This window comes from Saimiri boliviensis, chromosome 5, assembly GCF_048565385.1.
Source record: "Saimiri boliviensis isolate mSaiBol1 chromosome 5, mSaiBol1.pri, whole genome shotgun sequence".
Lineage (NCBI taxonomy): Eukaryota > Metazoa > Chordata > Mammalia > Primates > Cebidae > Saimiri > Saimiri boliviensis.
In genome coordinates this window covers 77,218,950-77,241,888 of record NC_133453.1, presented here as the reverse complement: position 1 = coordinate 77,241,888, position 22,939 = coordinate 77,218,950, and the positions used below count along the sequence as shown (strand labels likewise).

The following is a 22,939-nucleotide window of genomic DNA, read 5'->3' as shown; positions in this document are numbered from 1 at the left end:
AATTTCTACTTTCAGATTTTAGAAATAATGCATTATTTTTCTTTCTGGCACATAACCTTCTGTTATTACTGTAGTTTCATTTTCCAGGACAACCTAAATTCCCAAACATCTAAAAAAGTTTTACAAGGTTATTCTATAAATCCTTATTTAAATCATTGTTCTTAGGTCCAATTTCACTATAATGTTTAACTAATTGAGACAAATTCCCAAAATAGTATTAAAAGGGAGCTAGACTACTCATATTAACATAATTCAAAAGGGTCCTCTTTGAGGACTTCAGAAGCAGGAGAAAGGACTTTTTAAATTGCTTCTCTTACCATGTTTATCATCCAAGTGAAAAAAAATTTAGAGCTCTCTGGTGATGGGTGGGGGTACAGACAAGATTACTAGTCTGATGGTGTTTGAACCTCAGGTCTAATCTGGCCAGCATGCTATTTCGCCTCCCCTTTCTTCCTGAGACCTCACCCAGCCTTTCTTTGGCACTGCAGCAAATTACAGATTTTTCTTTGAAGCTGTTTTTAGTCCCAGATTTTTCTCTAAAGCCCTTTTTGGAGCACCGAAGACTATTCCTTAGATTTCAAAGCTCTACTGCATGAAAATTTAAGCAGGTTGATTCTGGAAAGAAAAAAGGTTTTCCTTAAAAAAATGCTAATGTTTAAAATCATTATTCTAGCTTCATTGTTCTCAAACTTTAAATGAATGTAAAAATCAGCATGGGCTTGTTTAAAATGCAGATTACAGGGCCCATTTCCAGAAATTCTAATTGAGTAGAAACAGAGATGGGGACAGAAATCTGTTTTCCACAGCACCCCAAGTGATTCTGATTTAGGTGACTCGTGGAAACATACACTTTGAAAGACACTCTTGATTGGATGGTATCCACACTCACTTGTGAGGACGGGCTGAAACTTCGATCAGTTTTGATAGATGCTAACGGTTGACTAGTTCTCATCAGCCGGATGATGGGTCTCTGATATTCTGCTCCTGCTGTAACCATGCTGTAGGCTGGGGGGACCACAGTGGTTTGTTTCTGCAGTAACTGTAAGATGGTCTGGATGTCAGTGGTCATTTGGGATTCAAGCCTGCAGAATAGAGAGAAGAAGGAAAAGAGAGTCCTAAAAGTCCAGGATTTCAAGAGTATTAAAAAAAAATTTAGCACTACCAGCAAACAGAATTATGGCCTTGCTTTAAACAAGAAGGACAGGAGAGGGAGCACAGAGATTCTTTCCTGATGGATACTTACTGTGTATGTCTCACTAATGATTCTGATAAAGACTATTGCTTTCCTGCTCATATTAACAGTTAACAGAAAATCAGACGAACAAAATATACTACATGTTTACTAACCTTCACTGATTTCAAACTGTAAAACACACTGAGAATTCGTTTTTAATCAGTAATTGTCTTTGCTTTTTCATTAGGTTTTACTTAGTTTCTCGTGAACATTTTATTGGCTCTTAAAAAATGGATTGGTAGCACATTTGTTTAATAACTGTAGCACTCAGGATAATTTCTTATGTATTTTTACATTTATATTACCTTTTTTAGCCTTACCTCTTTCCTATTCATATTAAGTATTGTGTATTATTCATTGTATTCTTTCTTTAACGTTTAACGCTATTAAATGCTAAGTTCTTTTTCCCTCTGAATATGTCACGGCCTTTGGTATGTTAAGAAGTATACCAAATTTGACTTCACTTGCTTCTAATGACCCATCTGGCCTGCAAAATACTAGTCTATTTTTTCCCTAAAGCTCACAAGTAGCCAACTGGCCTGTTAATTTTATTCTCATTTTAAATTAAAATTTAAGGGAAAATAGCAAAATATAATTGGTCAGATTCCCTTCTTTTGCATGTGTTAACAGCATTAAAAACAGAGGAAATTTTGTGGACATAAGAACAGAAAATTTGGACCATATGCCTCTAGAAAATTCTTCTAACTCTTCACTTATTTGTGCTGTTTTGCCTCTGAATAAAAAATGGAAAGAAAAGAAAAAAATGTAAAATCATAGGATTAATTTTGCCCACTTAAAGTCATGCTTATTTGTAGAATTCAAAGTAGAAATTAGTGTTTAATTTAATAGACAACATAATAAACCTGGAAGACATGAGAAAATACCTTTTTTTTAGTTTTTGATATTTTGATATTAATACTCCAAATCTTCCTTCTAAGAATCACAATAACACATTATTCTTACAGTTTTTCTATAGTTGGTAAATATAGCCATACAGCTTTGTGTCTTCTAAACCAATAGCTATGAATTATACATGACTTTGCAAATGTCATTTTTGCAAATGTCAAAACCACACACTGAAAAGGGAAAAATTGAATTATCAACTGGTTTATTTATCTACTTTTGTTACCTAAAGGTCTGATCTAATTTTTATGCTTCCGACTAAACTGAGCAGACCCATTAGTTTACTGTTATGTGTTATATCTTTCTTTCATTCTACTCAAGTCCCAGCTTATATATTATCTGTACTCAAAAATCTTTCCTTATTTACCTCATCAAGAATTACTTTCTCCTCTGAGCCTCCAAAGAAAATTCTACATTCATAGGTCATCATAAACATTTCTGTACAAATGTATTCCATCACTAACAGCATTCAATTGTGAGTGGCTTACACAATGTCTATTAGAATTGAATGTAAAAGGATTTTAGCGGAAAGACTGGACGAAGAATTGCATCAGCAAGGGAGATTCAAAACCCAAAAATGAGTCAAAAATTATGGTGATGCTTTTGTCATATAAATCCTTTGCCAAACCTCAGCTGTCTCTGAGAAATAAAATCTCTTTATTATGGATTCTACCTATTTGAATAGTGTCTATGAGGAACAAATCTATTGGAAGGTGAGGCTTCAGCATCCACATGTCCAGTAATCGCAGCCCACTGCCATGAGGGGGACTCAGGCACATGACAGCTCATGTGCAGGTAAAGTGGCTGGTGCAGGGTGACAACAGAGACTGTGTCAGTATAAATTAGATAACAGCATAGCCCACCTCTGTCAACATGACATTGTTGTTTGTTCCAGGAAGACTTTGAGAAAAATAAGACTACAGTAATAAATAACTTTGCTACTTCAGGAAATGTCTATAAATTGCCTTATTAGAGACAGTAGGCTGTTCATCTCAACAATTTTTTAATCAAACTTTATTTATCAAGACTCAATTCAAGTTCCCCAGCTTACTGTGTCCAGTAGTCCTAAAGTATATCATAAACTTTGCCCAATTCCAGTGAGCTCCCCAGACTTTGAAAGGCCAGACTCCAGTCCTATAAATATCCTACTTCTCATTTCCCTTCTGAGACATCACTGAGGCTCTGTCCAGGTGGCAGAATCCCTTTCTGCAGTAATGTTGAATACTTAATTTTGTTTTATTAACTAGTTGTTAGATATAGTCCAACAAAGGGGAGAAGTTTACTGGTAAGTTTTTTCTATGCATAGGGTTGTATTTCTGTGTTTATTAAGCTAAGACAAGGGTCTGTTGGCTTAATAGGAATGGACTGTTGGGCCAGGCACAATGGCTCATGCCTGTAATCCCAGCACTTTGAGATGCCAGGGTGGGTGGATCACTCATCCTCAGGAGTTCAAGACCAGCCTGGGCAACATGGCAAAACCTTATTTCTACAAAAAGTACAAAAACTAGCAAAGTGTGATGGTGTGCACCTGTGGTCTCAGCTACTCAGGAAGCTGAGGTGGGAGGATGGCTTGAACCTGGGAGATCACAACACTGCACTTTTGTCTGGGTGACAGACTACAGAGACAGACTATCTAAAAAAAAGAAAAATAAAAGTGAACTCTTCTTTTGAGACTAAATAGCCTGCTTTAGGAATTTAAAATAAATTTAAAATAAATCCAGCTTGGTATTTAAAACAGAAAACAACATAGTTTTAGAACTTTTTCTTCTGTCAGCCTTGTTATAAAGCTGTGTAAAGTGAATAATTTCATTTCATTCACTCATTCAGAGACCCATAATGTACCAGGCACAAAAGAATGGTGAGGGAAGAACATGATCATGAATAAATATGAAATCTGATTTCACATTGCTAACAGGAACTAACCACGTAGGAAAGACAAATGAAGGGAACGCATACATAACCACAACTGGCAAAGCAAGTGCTCAATGCCATGCTAGCGGCATGCAGATAAATTGCTCTGTGTGTAATTGAAGGAGTCATTACTAACAGTTTCTACATTTTTACATTTTCTAGGGCTTCCCTACTCAAAAGTGTGTGAGTTTGTGTTTGTGTGTGTGTGTGTGTGTGTGTGTGTGTGTCACGGAGTCTCACTCTGTCACCCAGGCTGGAGTGCAGTGGTGCAATCGTGGCTCACTGCAAATTCCACCTCCTGGGTTCAAGCAATTCTCTGCCTTAGCCTCTGGAGTAGTTTACAGGCACCCACCAGCACTAATTTTTGTATTTTTAGTAGAGATGGGGTTCTGCCCTCTTGGTCAGGCTGGTCTTGAACTCCTGATCTCGTGATCCACCTCCCTCAGCCTCCCAAAGTCCTGGGATTACAGACGTGAGCCACCACGCCCACCGAAGTGTGCTTTTTAGATTAACAACACTGGACATTGATGGGGACTTGTTAGAATGTGGAATCTCTTCCAACTAGAGCTTTTAACTTGGAATCTGCATTTTAATAAGATCTCCAAATGATTCAAATACACATTGAAATTTGAGACACACTGCTCTAGGATCAAGTCTTAAAGATTTACCTAAATGGGTATATCTGCAGGCATAATATATAAATATAGAAGGACATTTCTAATGTAAACCTTTAACAATATCTATAGGTTGATCAGTCATTGAAGCAGAAAAGATGTGGTAGCAAGGACCATTCAAGATAGACCATTTTATTTATTTTTATTGCATTTTGTATTTAATATGTGTATTTGAATGAGACAAATGGTGTAGGAATTCACAGTTCTACATTTAAACAAATGCCAAAGCTAAACAGGGTAGACTCAATTCTAGAAAACTCTTTACTTTCTGTAAAGCAAGATAGACCATTTTATTTATTTTTATTGCATTTTGTATTTAATATGTGTATTTGAATGAGACAAATGGTGTAGGAATTCACAGTTCTACATTTAAACAAATGCCAAAGCTAAACAGGGTAGACCCAATTCTAGAAAACTCTTTACTTTCTGTAAAGTAGAAGTCTGAGTTGAGCTGCCCCCTTCAAACTTTTTTGTACACATTTAGCTTGTAGAATCAAATGGAGGTGAAAGTTTGTTAGAAACAGCAGTAGAGTAAAAATGTAATATTTTGGATTTTTAAAATCCAAAACAAGCAACAACAACAAAAACATCTGTGAAAATATCAGAGATAATTGGAAACAAATGTCAAAGGAGATGTAGTATTGTTGGTAGTGTCAACCTAAATAATAAACAGAGGCACTCTGAAAGGAAAAGACATTTATATGGGAATATGTAATTCAAGAGGAATATTCATGTCATAGTAAACTATGCACTCATTCTGTGAGGCAAAGGCATACATTTTTTAAAGAAAAAATGAGGAAGACTGCATGATTGTTTTGAAATGATTATCCTTGACTACAAAGGTCAATAACAAGGGTGACACTGGTCCAAGATTGGACAGGCAGTTGCTGGTCAGATGTCCTTGCAGAAGTACTTTTTTTGTAAGGTTGCAGTGGCTTCTGTGCAAGGTTGTGATTTTTATAGAGTCTTTGTGATAGCTTTTGTTATCAGGCACACAACTCTCTCTTCCTGGCCTTCCCCAGCTCTCTTTGTCAGGGTTTTTCTAACATTAATGACTCTGTTTTGATTTTGACAACTTTCACAGCACCAATTCAAAACATCTTCAGGAAACACATACTGATATCGGGAACATGTCAAAAAGAGATTTAATTGCACTTTGTGGAAAAGTTTTATATAGTAATAACAACTTACTAATGTAATAAAATAGCAATAACAATTTTTATTACTATTGGGTGATTGCACACCAAATGGATCATAGATAAATGTGCCCTTAAAAGTTTATATTTTCAGACCCAGGACATACTGAAAACAAATGTCTTAAGCAATCATTGACTTATCCTAGCAGCAGTGATTGGCACCCATGAAAGAGCAACCAGGTGATGCTAAAAATCTCAATTTTAGTTCTGATGAAAGGTCCAAGCCAGAAACTATATGTAGAGTAGGTTAATACACTCAGATGAACACCAGTAATAGAAGTGAAGTTCCTTGTTAATAAAATTTTACCTAGCTGCAGGTACACCATCTTCCATTTTGTATAGCACAGGTAGTTCCCATTTATATTATTTTAGTCCTTATCATTGTAAGTAGGTATGAATCAAAGTAGGCAGTGGGGGAAAATTTAAATGATTTGACCTAGTTATCCTGTAAGTCATTAAGTAGCAGACTTAAGACCTTTTACTGTGCTCACCAATTGCACGTATAGTGACAGCATTGTGCTAAATAAATCACTGCTGCATTTGTCATTCATTCATTCACTTGTGTGTTCAATGACAATAAACAACATCGACAAAATGCACAAAAAATTTTAAGCATAGATAGTGAATAAATCAGTAGTTTATATGATCTAGGCAAAACTCATAGATGTGTTAAGCACAGATGAGTAAGCAAAGCAGCTTGTTAAATACGGCAAAATTCGTAAGATATATTAAATACAGACAGCATGCTAGTAACCTGCCAGGCATATCAAAGATAGAAATATGTAACAAACAAGAGTGTTGCTTATACATAGAGACGGAAAGAGCAAATTATTCTCATGTCACCTCTAGGCAAACAACTGTCATCCCAAAATGTGGTCACCCATTGGTGATACATACCAGTATCATCGCATTCTGGCTCTATGTGTGCTGTACCTGTGAAAGGCTAATGAAACACATGGCTGTTGAGCTGGCTAGCTGGAAAGCCACAGCTGAGGTCAGGTATACTATAGCTTGTGTCCTTGTTATGGAGCAAGTGTGTGCCACTGGCACAGGACATTATTTTTGTCTGAAGGCCTGCAAACCTCAACTCTGGTCTTGGTAACTTCATTACACTATGGCAAATGCACGAACATTGTGTAAGTCAGAATTACGGTAGTGTAGTCCTTTTACCATGCTTGTGCATATTTGAAATGTGTTAATTTCCCCATATGGTTTCCCTCTTCTCTCATTTGTGTTTTAAATTGATTTAATAAATCTTATGATTAGGGCATTTTAATTTAGTCAGTGAAGTTTTTTGTCTGGGACTGCTGGAATATCTTGCCTGGTGGTGAACTAAAGGAAACCACCCAGACTTACCTCCTCCCTAAACTAAAATTTATTTAGTTAATATGGGAGGTAGGGCCAGCAGAGTGGAGTGGGACTCTGCCGGGGAAGGGATTACCTCCTCCCTAAACTAAAATTTATTCTTCATGTTAAGTAGTTTAGATCAAAGGTGAAGGAAACAAGAAACTCTGTGGGATTTTCAATTCAATTACATTTTTTGACAAGCTGACTGAATAATTGAAAGTTTAAATCGCTTTGTCAGTATTTTTTAAATGCCCTAACACATAACCAAGCTTCCAGGAATATACAAAAAAAGTGTAAAAGGAGGATTCAAAGAGGAAGGGTGTTAGGTAATGAATTCATTGGGAATTATCTTGAGATGGGAGTAGAGGGCTTTCTAAGGTAGCCAGTGCTGGTGAAATAATAATTGGATGACGAATAAAGAAAAAATACAATTTATGCTGCCTGAAGTATCAAGTGTTCTAAATAAATGCTCCTTTCAACACAAGTTATTAATTCTGTCAACTTCTAGTCTTATTTTAAAGAAGTAAATGAACAAGGAAGTTATGGGATTATGGCAAGAAGAATCTTCCATTTGTAAGGAGTAAAACTGTACCCATGTAAAAGCTTGGGTTATGGTCTCCTTTTGCCCTGTCACTGCTTATACCTGTTAAGTTGTTCCTGAAGCAGATCCAATCTTTGTTCCACTTCCCCATAGGTGAGGTCACTTTCGGTTTCAGAGATACCCCAGGCAGCTCGCTGAAGTGCGGATGGACTGGAGTCTTCAGGCCGGGGATGTGCATTTTCTCGTTCCCAGCTTCTCATATCAGTGATGTCTGTGGAAAATAGCAAGATGGATGTCAAGCCTCTTAGGTGCCCTTTTGTGTCAATAACACATAGATATCCACAAGACAAGCTGGAAAGGATTGGAGTATAACCTGAGAGACAGAGAACAAAAGTGTTCAGTGATGTGTCCAGGGGCCATGACCAATTGGCAGCAGAGTCCCACTCTCACTCTGCCGGCCCTACCTCCCATGTCAATTTCCATGTGAACAAAAACATGTAGCAGGTCCTGAGTGTTGATTAGGATTTTATTTTCTTTCTTTTTGTGCTAGGAAAAGAGAAGAACAGCCAAACCAAAACTAATTAGAGAGCAATGATTCTGTGCTTTTATAGTTGGAAAGCAGCAGCATAATTTGTTTGCACTGCATTACCTAGGGTTTAAGATTTTTAGGGCTCTTTTCCACAGCATGAGTTGCATACTTACGACTTAAAGAGGGCCCAAGAAAAGAGCCTTAGAGGAGTGCTGATCTTCAGGGGGATTCCCTTCAGCCAACCCAACTCAAATACAGCCAAGGGCCCTAAGCCATGAAAAATGGGAAGAGTCTAAAAAGTCCCTGGGTCCCCAGCTACTGTTTCATGTTTTTATGCTTTCTTGTAGCCCTTTCTGTGCTGCCCTTTACTATAATTTCATTGTTTTCTAGTATGTTTTTCTTGTGGTTCTTTTATTTTAAATATTGCTATGTTACTCTACTTTAAAATAAACTATTTGTTCAGGTCTACTATTAAAATGTTCTAAGTGTCTATTATGGGCCAGACACTTGATAAATATGGAGGAATTAAAGATGAAGGTGACCATAGACCCTGAACTTGAAGAATTCAGTCTAACAAGGTTGTGATCACTTTCACATAGATACTGATTTTCTAAACTTTTTAAAATTTCCTATTTCTCCTACAATCTCTATTTTTAAGCTCTCAATGTGTGCGGGCAAATTTGTCTTTCCTCCCTCATTTTTGTCGTATATTTTGGATGGTTTTGCTGATCTCTTAACCTCTAAGAATGATTAACAGGTTGGAAGTAAAACTTAAGAAAAATACTACTGGAGGTGGGAGTTGACTTTGGAGATGAAGGAGAAACATTTTCCTTCACTGGGAGGGCTAGTAGGAAGGAAAGACTATCTAAAGCTCGTATTCATTTTCACATGGAAAGAGATTTGAATACAGAAAGTGATTTTGGTTTGATAGAAAGGCCTAAAAAAACTTGACAAGTATCTGTGATTAAACACTGAGAAAAGTTATGTAAAGTTATGGAATTCTTGGCTATTTAAATTTGGACAGAAAGCAACTGAATTGGGTAGGATTAGCTATAATTTTAGAAATAGGAAACAAGAGCATTGGACTTCTCAAAGTTCCTTTCTTTCCTACAGTTTCTCCAGGGGTAGTTTAAATGCATCCCCTTTTCTCCAAGTAGAAGACAGACATGTCGATATTCTTTCTTCATGGTTTTCCTCTCACTCATTATCTTTTATCATTGAATATATAGAAATTTCTCAAATGAGGTGTCTATAATTTCTGTGTCAGTAGGGTGAGGCTTAACAAAGGAATTAGCATATCCAAAGTCAGCATTAAATATAGAATAAGAGTTCCTTCTTGGGCAGAAATGGCTAACAGACCTCAGAAGGCTTGCTTTGAATTCCAGAAAGACTCTTCCTGACTACATCTTTGTTACTATAGGGGTCCTGGTTTCATTATTTAAAGTGGCAGTTTACCATTTCTTTTGACATTTTACCAAACGTAGCAAAATATAAGTGAACTAAATAAAATATTGTTGAAGTTTTAAGCCATTTATCTGCAGATTTTCACTGAGAAGTAGTATTTGTTATTTACAGACATTTGAACATGTTTAAAATGCAAAACAATAATGTCTTACCAAACTGGGTTTTAAAGATTGGGCCAATAATGCTAAATAAACCTCCAGAATGTCTATATAAATGGTTTAGTGATGCTGATGCTTGTCTCTGTCTAGTCTGCTGCTAGCTATTTAATGTAGAAATCTTTCTTTTGAGAAAGCAAGAACTAATAAGATTGAAGTTACATATTATGCTCTTAAGTTTTGTGCAAAGAAAGCTTACAGAATTTCTGCCTATGTTTAACAGCTCTCTTCTTTCCAAATCATATATAATAAATTGACTTTTAAATGACAATGGTGAATCACATGCAATACATTATGGAGGATTATATTTTTTCTTCAGGGGTCAAGAAAAATAATTACCTTATTAGAAATGAATGAAATGTACACTCTTACGGTATACATGTAGTTCCATGATTATAATTCTTTTATGAAAATCTGAAGATATGTAATTAGCTTGCTTTAACAGCAATATAAAAAATGAGGAGTTCAAAGGGGGAAATCCTGGTTAGTGGTCTTAATCAAATGAACATCCTTGTAGACACTTTCTAAATATAGCTCAGAAAGAATCTGCACTTGGTTGCCTTGGAAAATGTTGCTATAGTTGCAAGACACATTTCTGGGAATGGATGAACAGAAAGTAAACTTTCACTTTGCTCTGAGTAGACAATTTTCCTAGAGTCAACTTTTGACCTCAATCTAAGTAGCAACAGAGTCCATTTAATCTGTTCTCTTTTCACTTTAGTTTTGCCTAAATGTGCCCCTCTGTTGGATTGAGCATTACAAATGTCAGGAATATGAGTGAGTGAAATTTCCTATTGATGGTGAAACTAAAATTTGTGGGGTTTTAGTAGTTTGAACTGCAGCAGTGATGTCACACCTTATTTATTAATGCAATATGTCACTTTAAAAATCATTAGGAATTTTGAAATCATTTGACATTTGCAGTGAATGAAGTTTTAGAATTCCCCATTGGTTAATGATATTAATTAGCCAGCCTAACTATGTGTCACACTGATTGAAGCTATATGACATCAATTCAATTGATCTGCATATTTGGCTATACATTTTCAAGATTATTATTTGAATAGGAATTGCCCTATAAATTTTTTAAAATTAGAATATATAGGTATTAAATTTGTTAGAATACTATTTTTGTATATATGGAAAAGCTAATTAAAGATAGTTGGAAGAGGTAGCAAAGAAAAGTATTAGAAGAAGGGCCTGAGAATTCATTGTCAGAGAGAGTCATTATACAGTCAGAAAATCCCCAAATTTATCTTTAATAATTTGCCACTTGAGACTCTAAAACTCAAGAGGAAAACAACAAGCATTTTTATTAGGTTCACATTATGTTGACCTTTGGAGATGGTAGAGATGGTTCAGCAAGTTCTTCAGAACTTCTGACTTCCATGATACCACCTGTTTCTATTTTTAGCACTTCCCAGAATCCATTTTCATAAATAACTAAAATAGGACATTTGGTAATCACATTTAATATTCCATTCTTCCATTGTGATAAATGAGGTACTATTTTCATTCACTTCATCAAGATTTTAGATTGTCCAGAGAACACTTGCATATATTCTTAGCTTACTTCAATGTGGGGTCATGAAAAAGTGGATGTGACATGATAGAGAAAGCAACTCTTGAAAAATATAAAGCCTAAACATCCTAGATTCAATAAAATCTTTGTAGCTGAATATGATATTTTGGAATAATGAGGATAAGTAATATTTACTTACTCTGCATTAATGTACTAATTTTGCTATCCTACCAGGCCTAGAACTTCCTATTTTCCTTTATTTTTAAAATATTCTTTTGATGCTTTGTCATGCCTTCTTAATCTTTATATTTCTATACATCCAGGGCTATATTAAATTATTAAAACTTGAAAAGTAAAGCCTGTGAGAAAATACTAACAGTTGGGGACTTTATTTCAGAAAAGTAATTTACATATTATCTTAATAACCACAGCCTAATTGGTTAAATAATATTATTCCTCTTTTAGTGATGCACAGAGTCTTAGTCGGTTTGATCAAATCATTTACCCAAAGACATAAAGGGAATAAATGTCAGAGCTGCGCCTGGAACCCAAGCAGTCTGACCCACACCTGTTACTGGTACCACTTACTAGCTAGATCTGTAGATCTAGCCTCTAATAGGCTAAAATAGTTTTTTTTTTCCATGTAATAGTTCTTAAAATTTTTCAGAATTTCTCATTTTTATCATTAAACCTGCAGCTACTAATCAAGCATTATTACTCAACTCATGCACATTTCCTACAACAAAATCTTTTCATTTGGGTATTTCTTTTGGTAGGGATGCTAAACCAGAGTTAGATTCAAGACCATACTTTATTTGAAGCCATTTTTCCCCAATCTTTCTCATATTTTCTGTAAAGTTAAATTTTAGTTGGCATGTATTACAGTGTGATTGCATTGGCCTCTCATACTATAATATTATAAGGTTGGGGGTGAGAAATGGGTACAAAAGATGCATATAAAGGACCAGTTGGTTAGCTGTCTGAAAATACTCATTGATCCTCTCTCCCCATTGAAATCACTACAATAGACTTTCCCACAGTTTTCTACCTGACATTATATTGAGTCTGGTTGGTCACGAAAACCTCTCACGCTGTAAATTTTTGGGCATAATTACCACTTGTTTTAGAACAGTGCAAACACTTGGTAGATGATCTGAAATCTGAATGTTTCGCAAACATTTCATGAAGATGAAAACAATTAGATTAACATGTGTCAGTACAGTTCTTAATTTGTAAAAAGTCACCATTTGTGATTAGCACTGAAGAAAGGTCACCTGATGTCTAACTCTAGATTACCTTTGCAAGAGTGACTTCTTTTATCTATGTGCATTCTTCCTGAGGTGGGCACTGTTTCTTCAAAATCGAGCCCAGATGCTTTTCCTATTCCTGGAGAAGAATCTACTATTCCTGAGAAGAGCGGCTTTTGTTCATCATCAATGGAGGAGATGAAAGATGACGATCTGCTTTTTTTTTCTTCAAAGTGTCTCTTGGAACTCTGATAATGTCTTATGGTATCTGCAGAGTCTTCAGGATCATTTGTACTGTTTTCTTTGCCAAAATATATCAAAGAAAAGTTATTTTATAGCAGATAATTAAATGTGAGACTGTATGCATATTACACTACCTAGCTATATATAAACTATATATATATAGCTGCTATATATAAACTATATATATATATATATATATAGTTTATATATAGCTTTCTCCTATTGAAAATATAGCTACTTGGATACTTAATTTTTTTTTAATTCAAGGGTTATTAGATTATCTTAGTGAAATAAATTATTCATTTCAAAATTAAAAGACTATTTACAATAGTAATAATGTTTATGTCTCAGAGGAAAACTGTAGGATAACTTACAAACTTGTTTAACGTGCTCAACAGTTACTTGTATTCTGAGAATCTGGTACACGCTTTCTTTAGGGAAATGAAAAAGACAAGGGAAAATGTGTCCCAATTTTAAAATATCACCACGATGCAACTTGTTATGTATTTCTTTTTAACCTACATGTCCTATCATCTGTTTCAGCTGCTCATTCATTGCAAAAGTCAAAATTGGAAGCCTCCTTGTAGTAAAAGGCTGGCAGGCTGAATTTCAGCCTTAGTCCGATGCATGTAATGGCCTTGGCATTCCAAGAAGTTTGGTTGTGTAGCATAATGCAAAGAATATAAAGCTTAAATACAGTAATTAAGGTAGGTTTTACCTAATTACATTAAAGCTGGTAGTACATATTGGCTGTTTTATACTGAAATGTCAGGATAATTTCAGTCCTGAAGGTTGTGTTAGAACATATTTCAGCAGGAAAAACTCAAAGAGACAAATCCAAGAACTTGTTTCTATTAGTGTCCTGGGGAGACAGTATAATTCTCCATCTGGTTTCTGTTAATAACGAACCAACAAAACTCCAGAAGGTTTATCATTTTCTGGAGAAATGGTGAAGACAGTGTCCCCATCCACTCTGCGCCTGAGTGTGCTTATTTGGTTATTTATAGAAGGCCAAATGAACCGATGGAAGGCCACGCCAGAGAAACTTCCAACTGTCTTTAAAAATTCCCATATGGCAAAGAAATTCAACAAAGATTTTGTCCCTTTATTTTTTAAATCATAATTTAAAATATGAAAAGCCAGAAAGCAGCCCAAGGTAAAAGGAGATGAAATTTAAAACTCAGCTTTATGTGTAATTGTTATTGAGGTGTTTATGTTCTGTCAATTAAAGTTAAATCTAGCGAAAGCAGATTGCTTATTTTCTTTAAGATTTCATGCTTGTTCAGTGATTTCATCATTGCTGAGAAAGCCACAGACCTTTCCGAACTCCAGTGTTACAGACGTCATTGATTACTTACTGTTACTTGTATATCCTCACTTAATCATTAATCTAATTGGTTGTAAATAATCGGATCAAGTGTTCTTACAAAAAAACTTTTCTCTTCAGTGTCATTGGCACAGACCTCCTTAAACCTTTAAACTTTTATTTTGCCATCTTCGTCCCAACTTAGTTTTTAACTTCTTCCCTTCTCTAAAGCCCTCTAAAAATTTGATAAACGTTCTCTACTTTTTTAACATATTTTATTCCTTAAAAAACCTGGGTGTGGTGGTTCGCACCTGTAATTCCAGCACTTTGGGAGGCTGCGGTGGGTGAATCACAAGGTCAGAGGTTCAAGACCAGCCTGGCCAACATGGTGAAACCCCATCTCTATTAAAAATACAAACATTAGCCAGGCGCTTGTAATGCTAGCTACTAGAGAGGCTGAGGCAGAGAATTGCTTGAACCCAGGAGGTGGAGATAGCAGTGAGCTGAGATCCCACCACTGCGCTCCAGCTTGGGCAACAGAGCAATACTCTGTCTCAGAATAAATAAATAAATAAATAAATAAATAGTTATAAACTTTGGGCTAGTAAATGTGAAAAAAAAAAGTTTCATCTTTCTAAATTGTCCTCTATCTGGTTTGTGAATTGCACCAGTTTGCTCCTCCTAAGTAAACCTTTTTGTAGTCCCTGACTTGGGAACCAAAAATATTTGAATCAGTTCATGCCTCTTATTTTCTCAAAAATGTTTTCATTTCTACACTTTTTTGGAATGTTTTCCAGCAGCATCAGTGTAAGCTGAAATAACCATTAATTCAAATGCTTCCAATCGAAGCCTGGATAGTGCTAACATGGATATTGGTAATGAATGCACCTCACAAGTTAATAAACCACTTTGTCTCTTTGGCTTAATAGGCCTTGGGGAATCCTTACACAAGGTAGAATGTTCTGTTCTACTTACCATTTTGGGCTCCAGTCTTAGTTTGCTAATTTATGACTTGATTTTGGATGTGTATGAACCAGATTCACCAGTTAACATGTATTGTTAAATTGAATTATAACTTGGTGATTTCATCTTGAACATGTACTTACAAAATGTGGTGAATGAGGAATTACTATCATTTAGTTTCATAGTAAAATGGAGAAAATTACTTTGCATATATAGGACAGAATTCTTCAGCAAAATTTCAGGTAAAAGCAGAATCAGGTAAAAGAAGAAGTAAAAATTTGATGTCCTTGAATTTTCCCCACTGGTAAAGTGAAAATAAAAAAAAAACCCAACCCCTACATTATTTCTGTATTCATTGCTGCTGGACTATCACCCAAGCCATATGAACAATTTATTTGATACAACCCCACTGAAAAAGCATTTTTTTCCATTACATACTAGATAAATTAAAGCTTCATTTTCTGCCACATAAAATGAAAGTTGAAATGACAATCTATTTGTGGATTAAAAATGGAAACTCTTCAGGCTTTGGCTGGAAATTGACTGATGTAATATGTACGTGAAATTGGGCAGTTGAAATGCATTATAATTAGCCTCCAGGTCCTTCTACATTTTGATGGACTGTACTATTTTTGCCTTGTTCTGGTTAAACTGAATTATTTGATAGACATTAAATAGCACCAGGTACTATTTTTTTTTTCTTAATTCTATTTATATCCTATGTAGAAATAATATTCTAAGGGCAGTTATCTGATTGCATAATCTCTCCTGTTACCATCATTTTATACGAAGAAAAATTCTTGCCTGCATAATTAAACCTCAAATTTGCTTTTGATTCACAAGACAAAAAACCTTTTTTTCTCCCTTATTTTTATAAGCAAGCAGTTCATCCCCTCCTCTTTTTCCTCAGAACACAATTCTAAAGCATTTGTGACTTGTCTGATGAGTGTCTCTCTGGGTTTAGAATGGATTCAAGAGCATAGAGTAAGTGTCCTAATGGAATGGCTGACCCATTTCTCTAAAGAATGATAATATAAAATCCTTCCTTTCAAAAACCTGTAATAAACATTTGTGCTCACTCCATCTTTTATGCAGTCTTCCTTTCAGATTAATTACCATTTGTATTTGTCAGACCCAAAAGGGAGGCAAGCTTTGGTCAAAGAGAAGCATTTATGGTGCTCTCTTGGCATTTGAGTTTTACATTTCCCACTGGTGACAATTGAGAAATAATTTGAGAAATTCCCAACCAGATGCCTTGAAAAATTATTACATTGGAAAATTGGAGTTTAAAATATATTTTTTAATTTAAGATCACATATGTTAGCCCCCCCATAGCTCTAAAGGATGTTGAAAGAGGACTAGATGCATATGTTTTATACAAATACAAAAATTAACAATTTTAAAAATTAAAATAAAAGATGCATTTGGGGAAACATTGGTTTAAAGGTAAAAAGTTTCAGATATGCATAACAGACAAATTTTGGCACTCTATTCTATAGTATGGTAACTATAGTAAATATATTATGTACTTGAAGGTTGCTAAGAGATTAGATATTAAATGTTCTCCTGACATAAACACACACACACACACACACACACACACACAAGCACACACACTGTTAACTATCTGAGTAATGAATGTGCTAAATTAGCTTGAGTGTGATAATCATTTCATAATGTATACAAATATGAAGACATCACTTTGTATACCATAAATATGTACTTTTACATATCAATTATACCTCAACAAAGCTTGAAAAAAATCAAAAGATACTTTTATGGATCACTAAAATGGATAATAAAAAGCTAAGCATTATTTGTTATTGAGGAAGATATTTCAAAGACATACCGAAGTATAATACCAATATATTTAAATAATTTAATAAAACTAGAATAGAATTATCCCTATTCTATAAAAACAAGTTTATCAGTGAATACATTTACCCCTTCAATAATTTTCATAGGAGTTATTTTATTTTCGAGAATTACTTTTAAAACTTACTGGTTTTTGGATGGCAATGGAAAATCACTAAACCAGTATTGCAAAGTGATAGCATTTATTAGTATCCTTTGAAATGCAAAATGTAATGAGTTCAAGACACTTTCACTCTATTTTCTGAAACACTGGATTTTTCCTGTTGAGTAAATATTGAAGAGCTCATTTTAATAAGATTACATGGGTAGGGAAATGAGTAAAGTTTTCTTCCTTGCTCTTGGGATGTGTGTATCTCTTGAAAAGCGTTCTTGTTTGTGTTCCTGCATGCAGACTCATTTCGTCCAATCTTTCATACTGATTTACAACTCTTCCTTTGTTACACGCAGATCTTTAACACTGTTTCAATTTTTTACTCGTGTGACTTTTTTGTTTTCTTTTGTTTTTCATGCTTAGCAGTTTGTTCTTTACAATGGAGTATACTATGAATATCTATTAGCAAAAGTAAGAGGGTCGTTGGAGCTCCGAGAATTATTTCCTAGCTTCTGGAAATCAAGAAGGTAAGAATATTTCCAGGTTAGGAAGGACAAACTCAGTATTCTTTAACTTCACAGGCCAATGTTCCTTTTGCTAAGAAAAATTATTTTCTTTCTGACTCAATAATTTTTTCAAGTCCTATTTAATTGAGGCTACTTGCCAACTTTATTCTTAAACATTGTTCTTTATGCTTTTGGGAAAATAAGTAGGAAAAGATATAGAGAAGGGATAGTAAGAAGAATGGGTTCAGATACTTCTGCAGAGTTCTGATGAGGAATGGGAGGCAAAGGAATCAATGCCAAATCTGTTGGTTTGGGAGATGTGACCTCAGGTGACCTCAATGCTTTAGTTAAAAAATATAGCAATAGGATTTCTCTTAAAATGCATAACATCAGTGAGAACTAATTTTCACAATGCTTGAGGAGTTTCCAAGGAATAAAACTAATAGAGTAAAAAGTTTCCTCTTCAAGGTTCTCTTTCCTCCTACTTACTACTTGTTACAAAATAGTACAAATAATTTCTGCAGAATTCTGTAGAAACACTTAATTTTTTTCTGCTAAAGTAACCAGAAAATGTAATGAAAATTAAAGAGGGTAAGTATGCAGATACTAATTACAATTCAGAAGGAATTTCCATTTGTCTCCTTGTTAACCAATGAGGAATTCTCTCTAAAAAGTTGGGACAAACTATTGAAAACTAAAGTAGAAATAAACATGAAAAGACTCAGGGCACTGAGCACACAGTGGATACTCAATGATAATGGACTCCAAGTAAACATGTGATTATTTGTACCTGGTTACACTGCTGCCCTCACTGGATTATTCTCTGCCAAAAGGTCGCAGGCACCCTAATTAGCCATTAGTGGCCACTTTGATACTGTATTTTCTGTCAACAGAAAGGGTTGAGCAGCACACTGCAAATATTTGGTCATATAAGCCCTGTAAGTAAACATACATAAATGTTTGTGTGTAGTGTATAATGGCACATTGTGTATATATATGTATGTATGTATATATATATACATATATACATACACATTTATGTATTTTATAATATATAAAATATTATATACATATGTATATTTAGATATCCTGTGCCATTATACATGCTATTTTACAAATAAATCTTGTATATTATGCAATATGCACAACATAGAATTTTAGAAGAATTATTACTCCTATGACCTATTGGACTTGGCTCATACTGGAGTAGGCACAGTCAACTTTTCAGACCATGTAAATAGAGGTGACTTTTCAGCATTTTTCTCATTTATTTATCTTCTGCCCAGTCATCTTAACAATGCTCATGGCCACTGAGCAGATCAATGAAGCATCATTTTTGTTCTTCACTTCTGTAATAATATTGTACTTCCATCTCAGGAACTGTAGCACTTCTTTCTACAATGAATGTTGTCATATTGGGGCAGTCCTGGGCACCTCTATGCCAGAATTTTAGGAAGAAAAGATACCTACTTGAAGAAACCTTTAAAAATACAAGGTGCTCTCAAGTTTCTACCTGCATTTACAAATCTCTCCTGTAGGGAAGTGGGATTTTTCCTTAGACAAAAAATATACAACTCATGAGAACAAGCCACCCTCATCGACAAATTCATTATGTATTCAATGTGAGTGTATAATTTGTTTTTCAGCTTGCCAGAGGTTCTAGATATTCATTTAAAAATTGTATCTTATTCTATCTGAGCTCTTTAGCACCTTACAGTAGGCATGATTGGAAGTGGAGTGGCAGGAGGCAGGTGTAGATTGAAGCCTGAAAATTTCCATTGTTCACTCAGTAGGTAGATAGTGGCAATGCAGGACTCAAACTTTGTCTGCTGCCAGTGACCGGCAACATGGTCTTCCCTCTAGTTCTTGATGCCACAGCTGATTTACAGTCATCAACACTCTTGAATGTCTGCCTTCAAGGTTTCCTTTCATATGAACAATAAACTAATACTACATAAATGAATGCATTTCAAGGGAAGATTTCAGTTTCTGTATCCACAAATCGTTTATCATCAATGATCCCCTGGAAGTTCTCTTTTCTTTATATTATGTGTATTTTTCTCCCATATGTTGATGCTACATCAGGAAGTATATAATGAATGCCTACCTTAAGAGCATTAGATTTGGATGACAGGGACTAAATTGATTTCATCAAATTTTATAATTGCCCACAGCACCCTGGATTCCTAAAGACTTTGGAATAGGTTCTTGGGCTCTGGCTAACTGGAGTTGTGTTTTCACATTGACCAACTCATGATAATTTACTGGCACAACCAGGAAACTTCAAAGAGCTGTAGGCAGAAAATCCCTTCACATCTACACTTTATATAAAATTGTTCTCATAGACTAAGCCTGCAATTAAAGGGACAGTATTCAAAATCAGCAGAAGTGTCTTGTTGCATGAGCACAGTACAAATTGTGGCATTGCTCTCAGGGCCTTATCAGGAGATAAAAACATTAGATTATTTAGCTTAAGAATGAGGAAACCAAACAAGATTGAAAGGAGATTTAACAAACCTTCACCTATGTGGAGGACCTAATGATATTGACAACATTGTTAACCTGTTTTTCATTTCCAGTGAGATAAAGAGATGAACTTCAGGATAAGGAATTTAGATTAAGTCTGTGGAAGAACAGCTTAATAGTAATGGTTCTGATTTTAGACAAATCACCAAGAAAATAATTAAAGACATTGCAGAACAAAATGATCAACTATCTATGAATAGTCTATTGTTCTGCCATCAGCCAGGGGAAACAATAACTAGTCCAATTCAACAAATATTTCTCAAACATTCTTTGCTAAAGTAATCTACAGTTTATCAAAGGAAAAGGAAAAAGATATACCAGCCACTGTACAGAGCATATTTTGACAATATTATAAGAGGTAAGCACTTTGAGAATTCATAAAAGAAAGAGAACCTTTACATGTGAGGAGATCATGAAACAATTCACATTAAATATATCATTGGAGATATTGATTAAAAATGTAATTTTAGTGGATGAAACTGGTATGGTATGATATTGTGTATGTATGTGTGTGTGTTTGAGAACAGGGAAGCAAATTTTAATGAAAGGAAGAGTATAAGCAAAACCACAGAAACAATGTACATGGAGGAGTGGGCAGTTTGTTTCCATTGAAATGTAGAGCAAGCTAAAGCTAGTAGATGATCTCTTCTAGAAAGAGGATTCATAGAGGAGGAAAGACGTGAAAAAAAAGAACTTGGCATAAGAAGGCAAGAAAAGGGAAAATAATAAAAAGGAAGATGCTCAAATTCTATTTCATTTATTCTTTTCACAGATGTTTTTTGAGCATCCGCTGTGCAGCAAGCACTAAAACTACAGGGGGCCAAATATTTTCCACTTCCACAGAACTTATGATCTAGAGGTTGACAACATTGATTAAATAATGATGCAAATAAACCCAGAAGCACAATTGGAGTAAATGTTGCCGAAGAGATGAACTGCTGGGGAAAGAAGAGGAGTGATGGGAGTAGTTAAGGGGAAGATATTATGAGATAATATCTTACTGAAGAGGTAAGTTAAGACCCACCATATTAAGTATTTAGGGCATGGGATGTCCTTGGAGGGCTTTGAATATGTGAGTGACATAAAAATAACTGCATTTAGAAAAAAAAAATCACCAGAAGTCCAGTGTGGAATAGAAGAGAGAGGGGCAATTGCATGTGGAAAGGCAAGTTGGAAGGCTGCTTCAATATTCCAGGTGGCAGATTATGGTAGCTTGGCCCAAAGCTGTGGCTAAGGAGATGCAGGGAAGTGAAACAAAAGAAGTCCTAGTTTGAAGACTAAATGGAGATTTATTGAAGGTAGTAATAATAAGCCTTATTGACAGAGTTGCTGGAGAGGTTTTGAGAAGTTTGGCTCCAAAATATCTGGCTTATGCAATTGGTTGCATAGAGACACCATTTACACAGGCATGGGAATTGAAGAGGGGACAGGATTCCACGGTGCACCATGAGCTCAATTTAGGAAATGTTGAGTTTGAGCTGCCTTTGAGACTTCAGGTAGATGATTTTATGGGCACTTGGATATGTGGGACTGAAGCTCAGGTGGTCTGGGATTAATACGTAAATATGCACATCTCCTATGTGAGGATATAATTAAATGATGGACATAAATGGGACCACCCAGGGAAAGAGTATGATATAGAATGAGAAGAAAAAGGGGCCTAGGCTATGCCTTAAAAATGCCAACAAATTAACACTGGAGTAGAAGATAATGATCTTGAAATTATCTTCAGGGAGTTCATGAAAGTAGGTGGAAAATAGGAAGATTGAAGTATTACAGATGCAAAGAAAAGTGTATTCAAGAAAAAGAGAGGAACTGGTTCATAGTGAAAGAGGCAGCTAAGGGGCCAAATAAGGTAAAGACTAGAATGTTTATTGGATCAGCATGGGGCAAGCGTGGAAGCTTCTTCAGGAAAACTTTCTCCCATCTGCCCAGAACAATTAAATGTACACTCATCTGGGTTCCCACTGAGGAATACCTATTCTTGTTACAGAGCCTACTATTTAAGGGTGTGTCTATCTCCCTCTCTAGGGAAGATGAGGGATGTTTTGCACAGCTTATTTCTCAGAATTTTGAGTAGCTCCTTGAAAATGTGAAATGTTAAATAAGTATTTGTTGGCTACGTGAGCAAAGCATAAAAAATAGTCAGAGAAGCAGAAAAACCTGGAGAAAACAAGAAGTGACAACTGACACAGAGCCTGAGGATGAGAAGGACTAATAAATGTGGCCTTCATACGTGCTTGTGGGGCATGTAAGAGGATTGTTCTGTTGGTCTGAAATGAAAGTCCTCCTTTCAGGACACTGCTCAGAACTATAATGCACAGTCAACTATTATTAATTGACCATCTTTTAAAAATCAATATACTCTATTTCTTAATCTGTGATATTCTTGTGAATATCAGATGGGTTCGTTGAATGATATCGTTGAGAACTATCAATCAGAAACTGGAAACCAGATCATTGGCTACTGAATAAAGCAAACGATCTCCTCTCCTAAAGCCTGAGTAAAATTTACTTTCGAAATCAGAAGTATAATGAACATTTAAGTAAGAAGGCTAATTACCATATCCTCTGCATTTAAACTGTAGGAATGGAATGAATTACCTCTGCCTCCTTCACTTTCGAATGACAGTTTCCTTCTCCGTAGTTTACAGTTGTCTCCTTCGGAATCATTCATGGACTGTGATCGTAGGAGATCAGCCTTTG

General features: G+C 35.3%; 1 protein-coding gene across 3 annotated transcripts in view; it reads right to left on the bottom strand.

Annotated features, from left to right (window-relative positions):
- Positions 1-22,939, bottom strand: part of KCNH7 (potassium voltage-gated channel subfamily H member 7) — a 477,505-nt gene that overhangs the window by 11,666 nt on the left and 442,900 nt on the right. For all 3 annotated transcript variants that reach the window (XM_003921927.4, XM_074399586.1, XM_074399587.1), the window contains 4 exons: positions 22,838-22,934; positions 12,773-13,024; positions 7,909-8,077; positions 890-1,082 (listed from right to left, as the gene is read on the bottom strand). In XM_003921927.4, the coding sequence (XP_003921976.1) occupies positions 890-1,082; positions 7,909-8,077; positions 12,773-13,024; positions 22,838-22,934 (711 nt within the window). The remainder of the gene's footprint in view (positions 1-889; positions 1,083-7,908; positions 8,078-12,772; positions 13,025-22,837; positions 22,935-22,939) is intronic.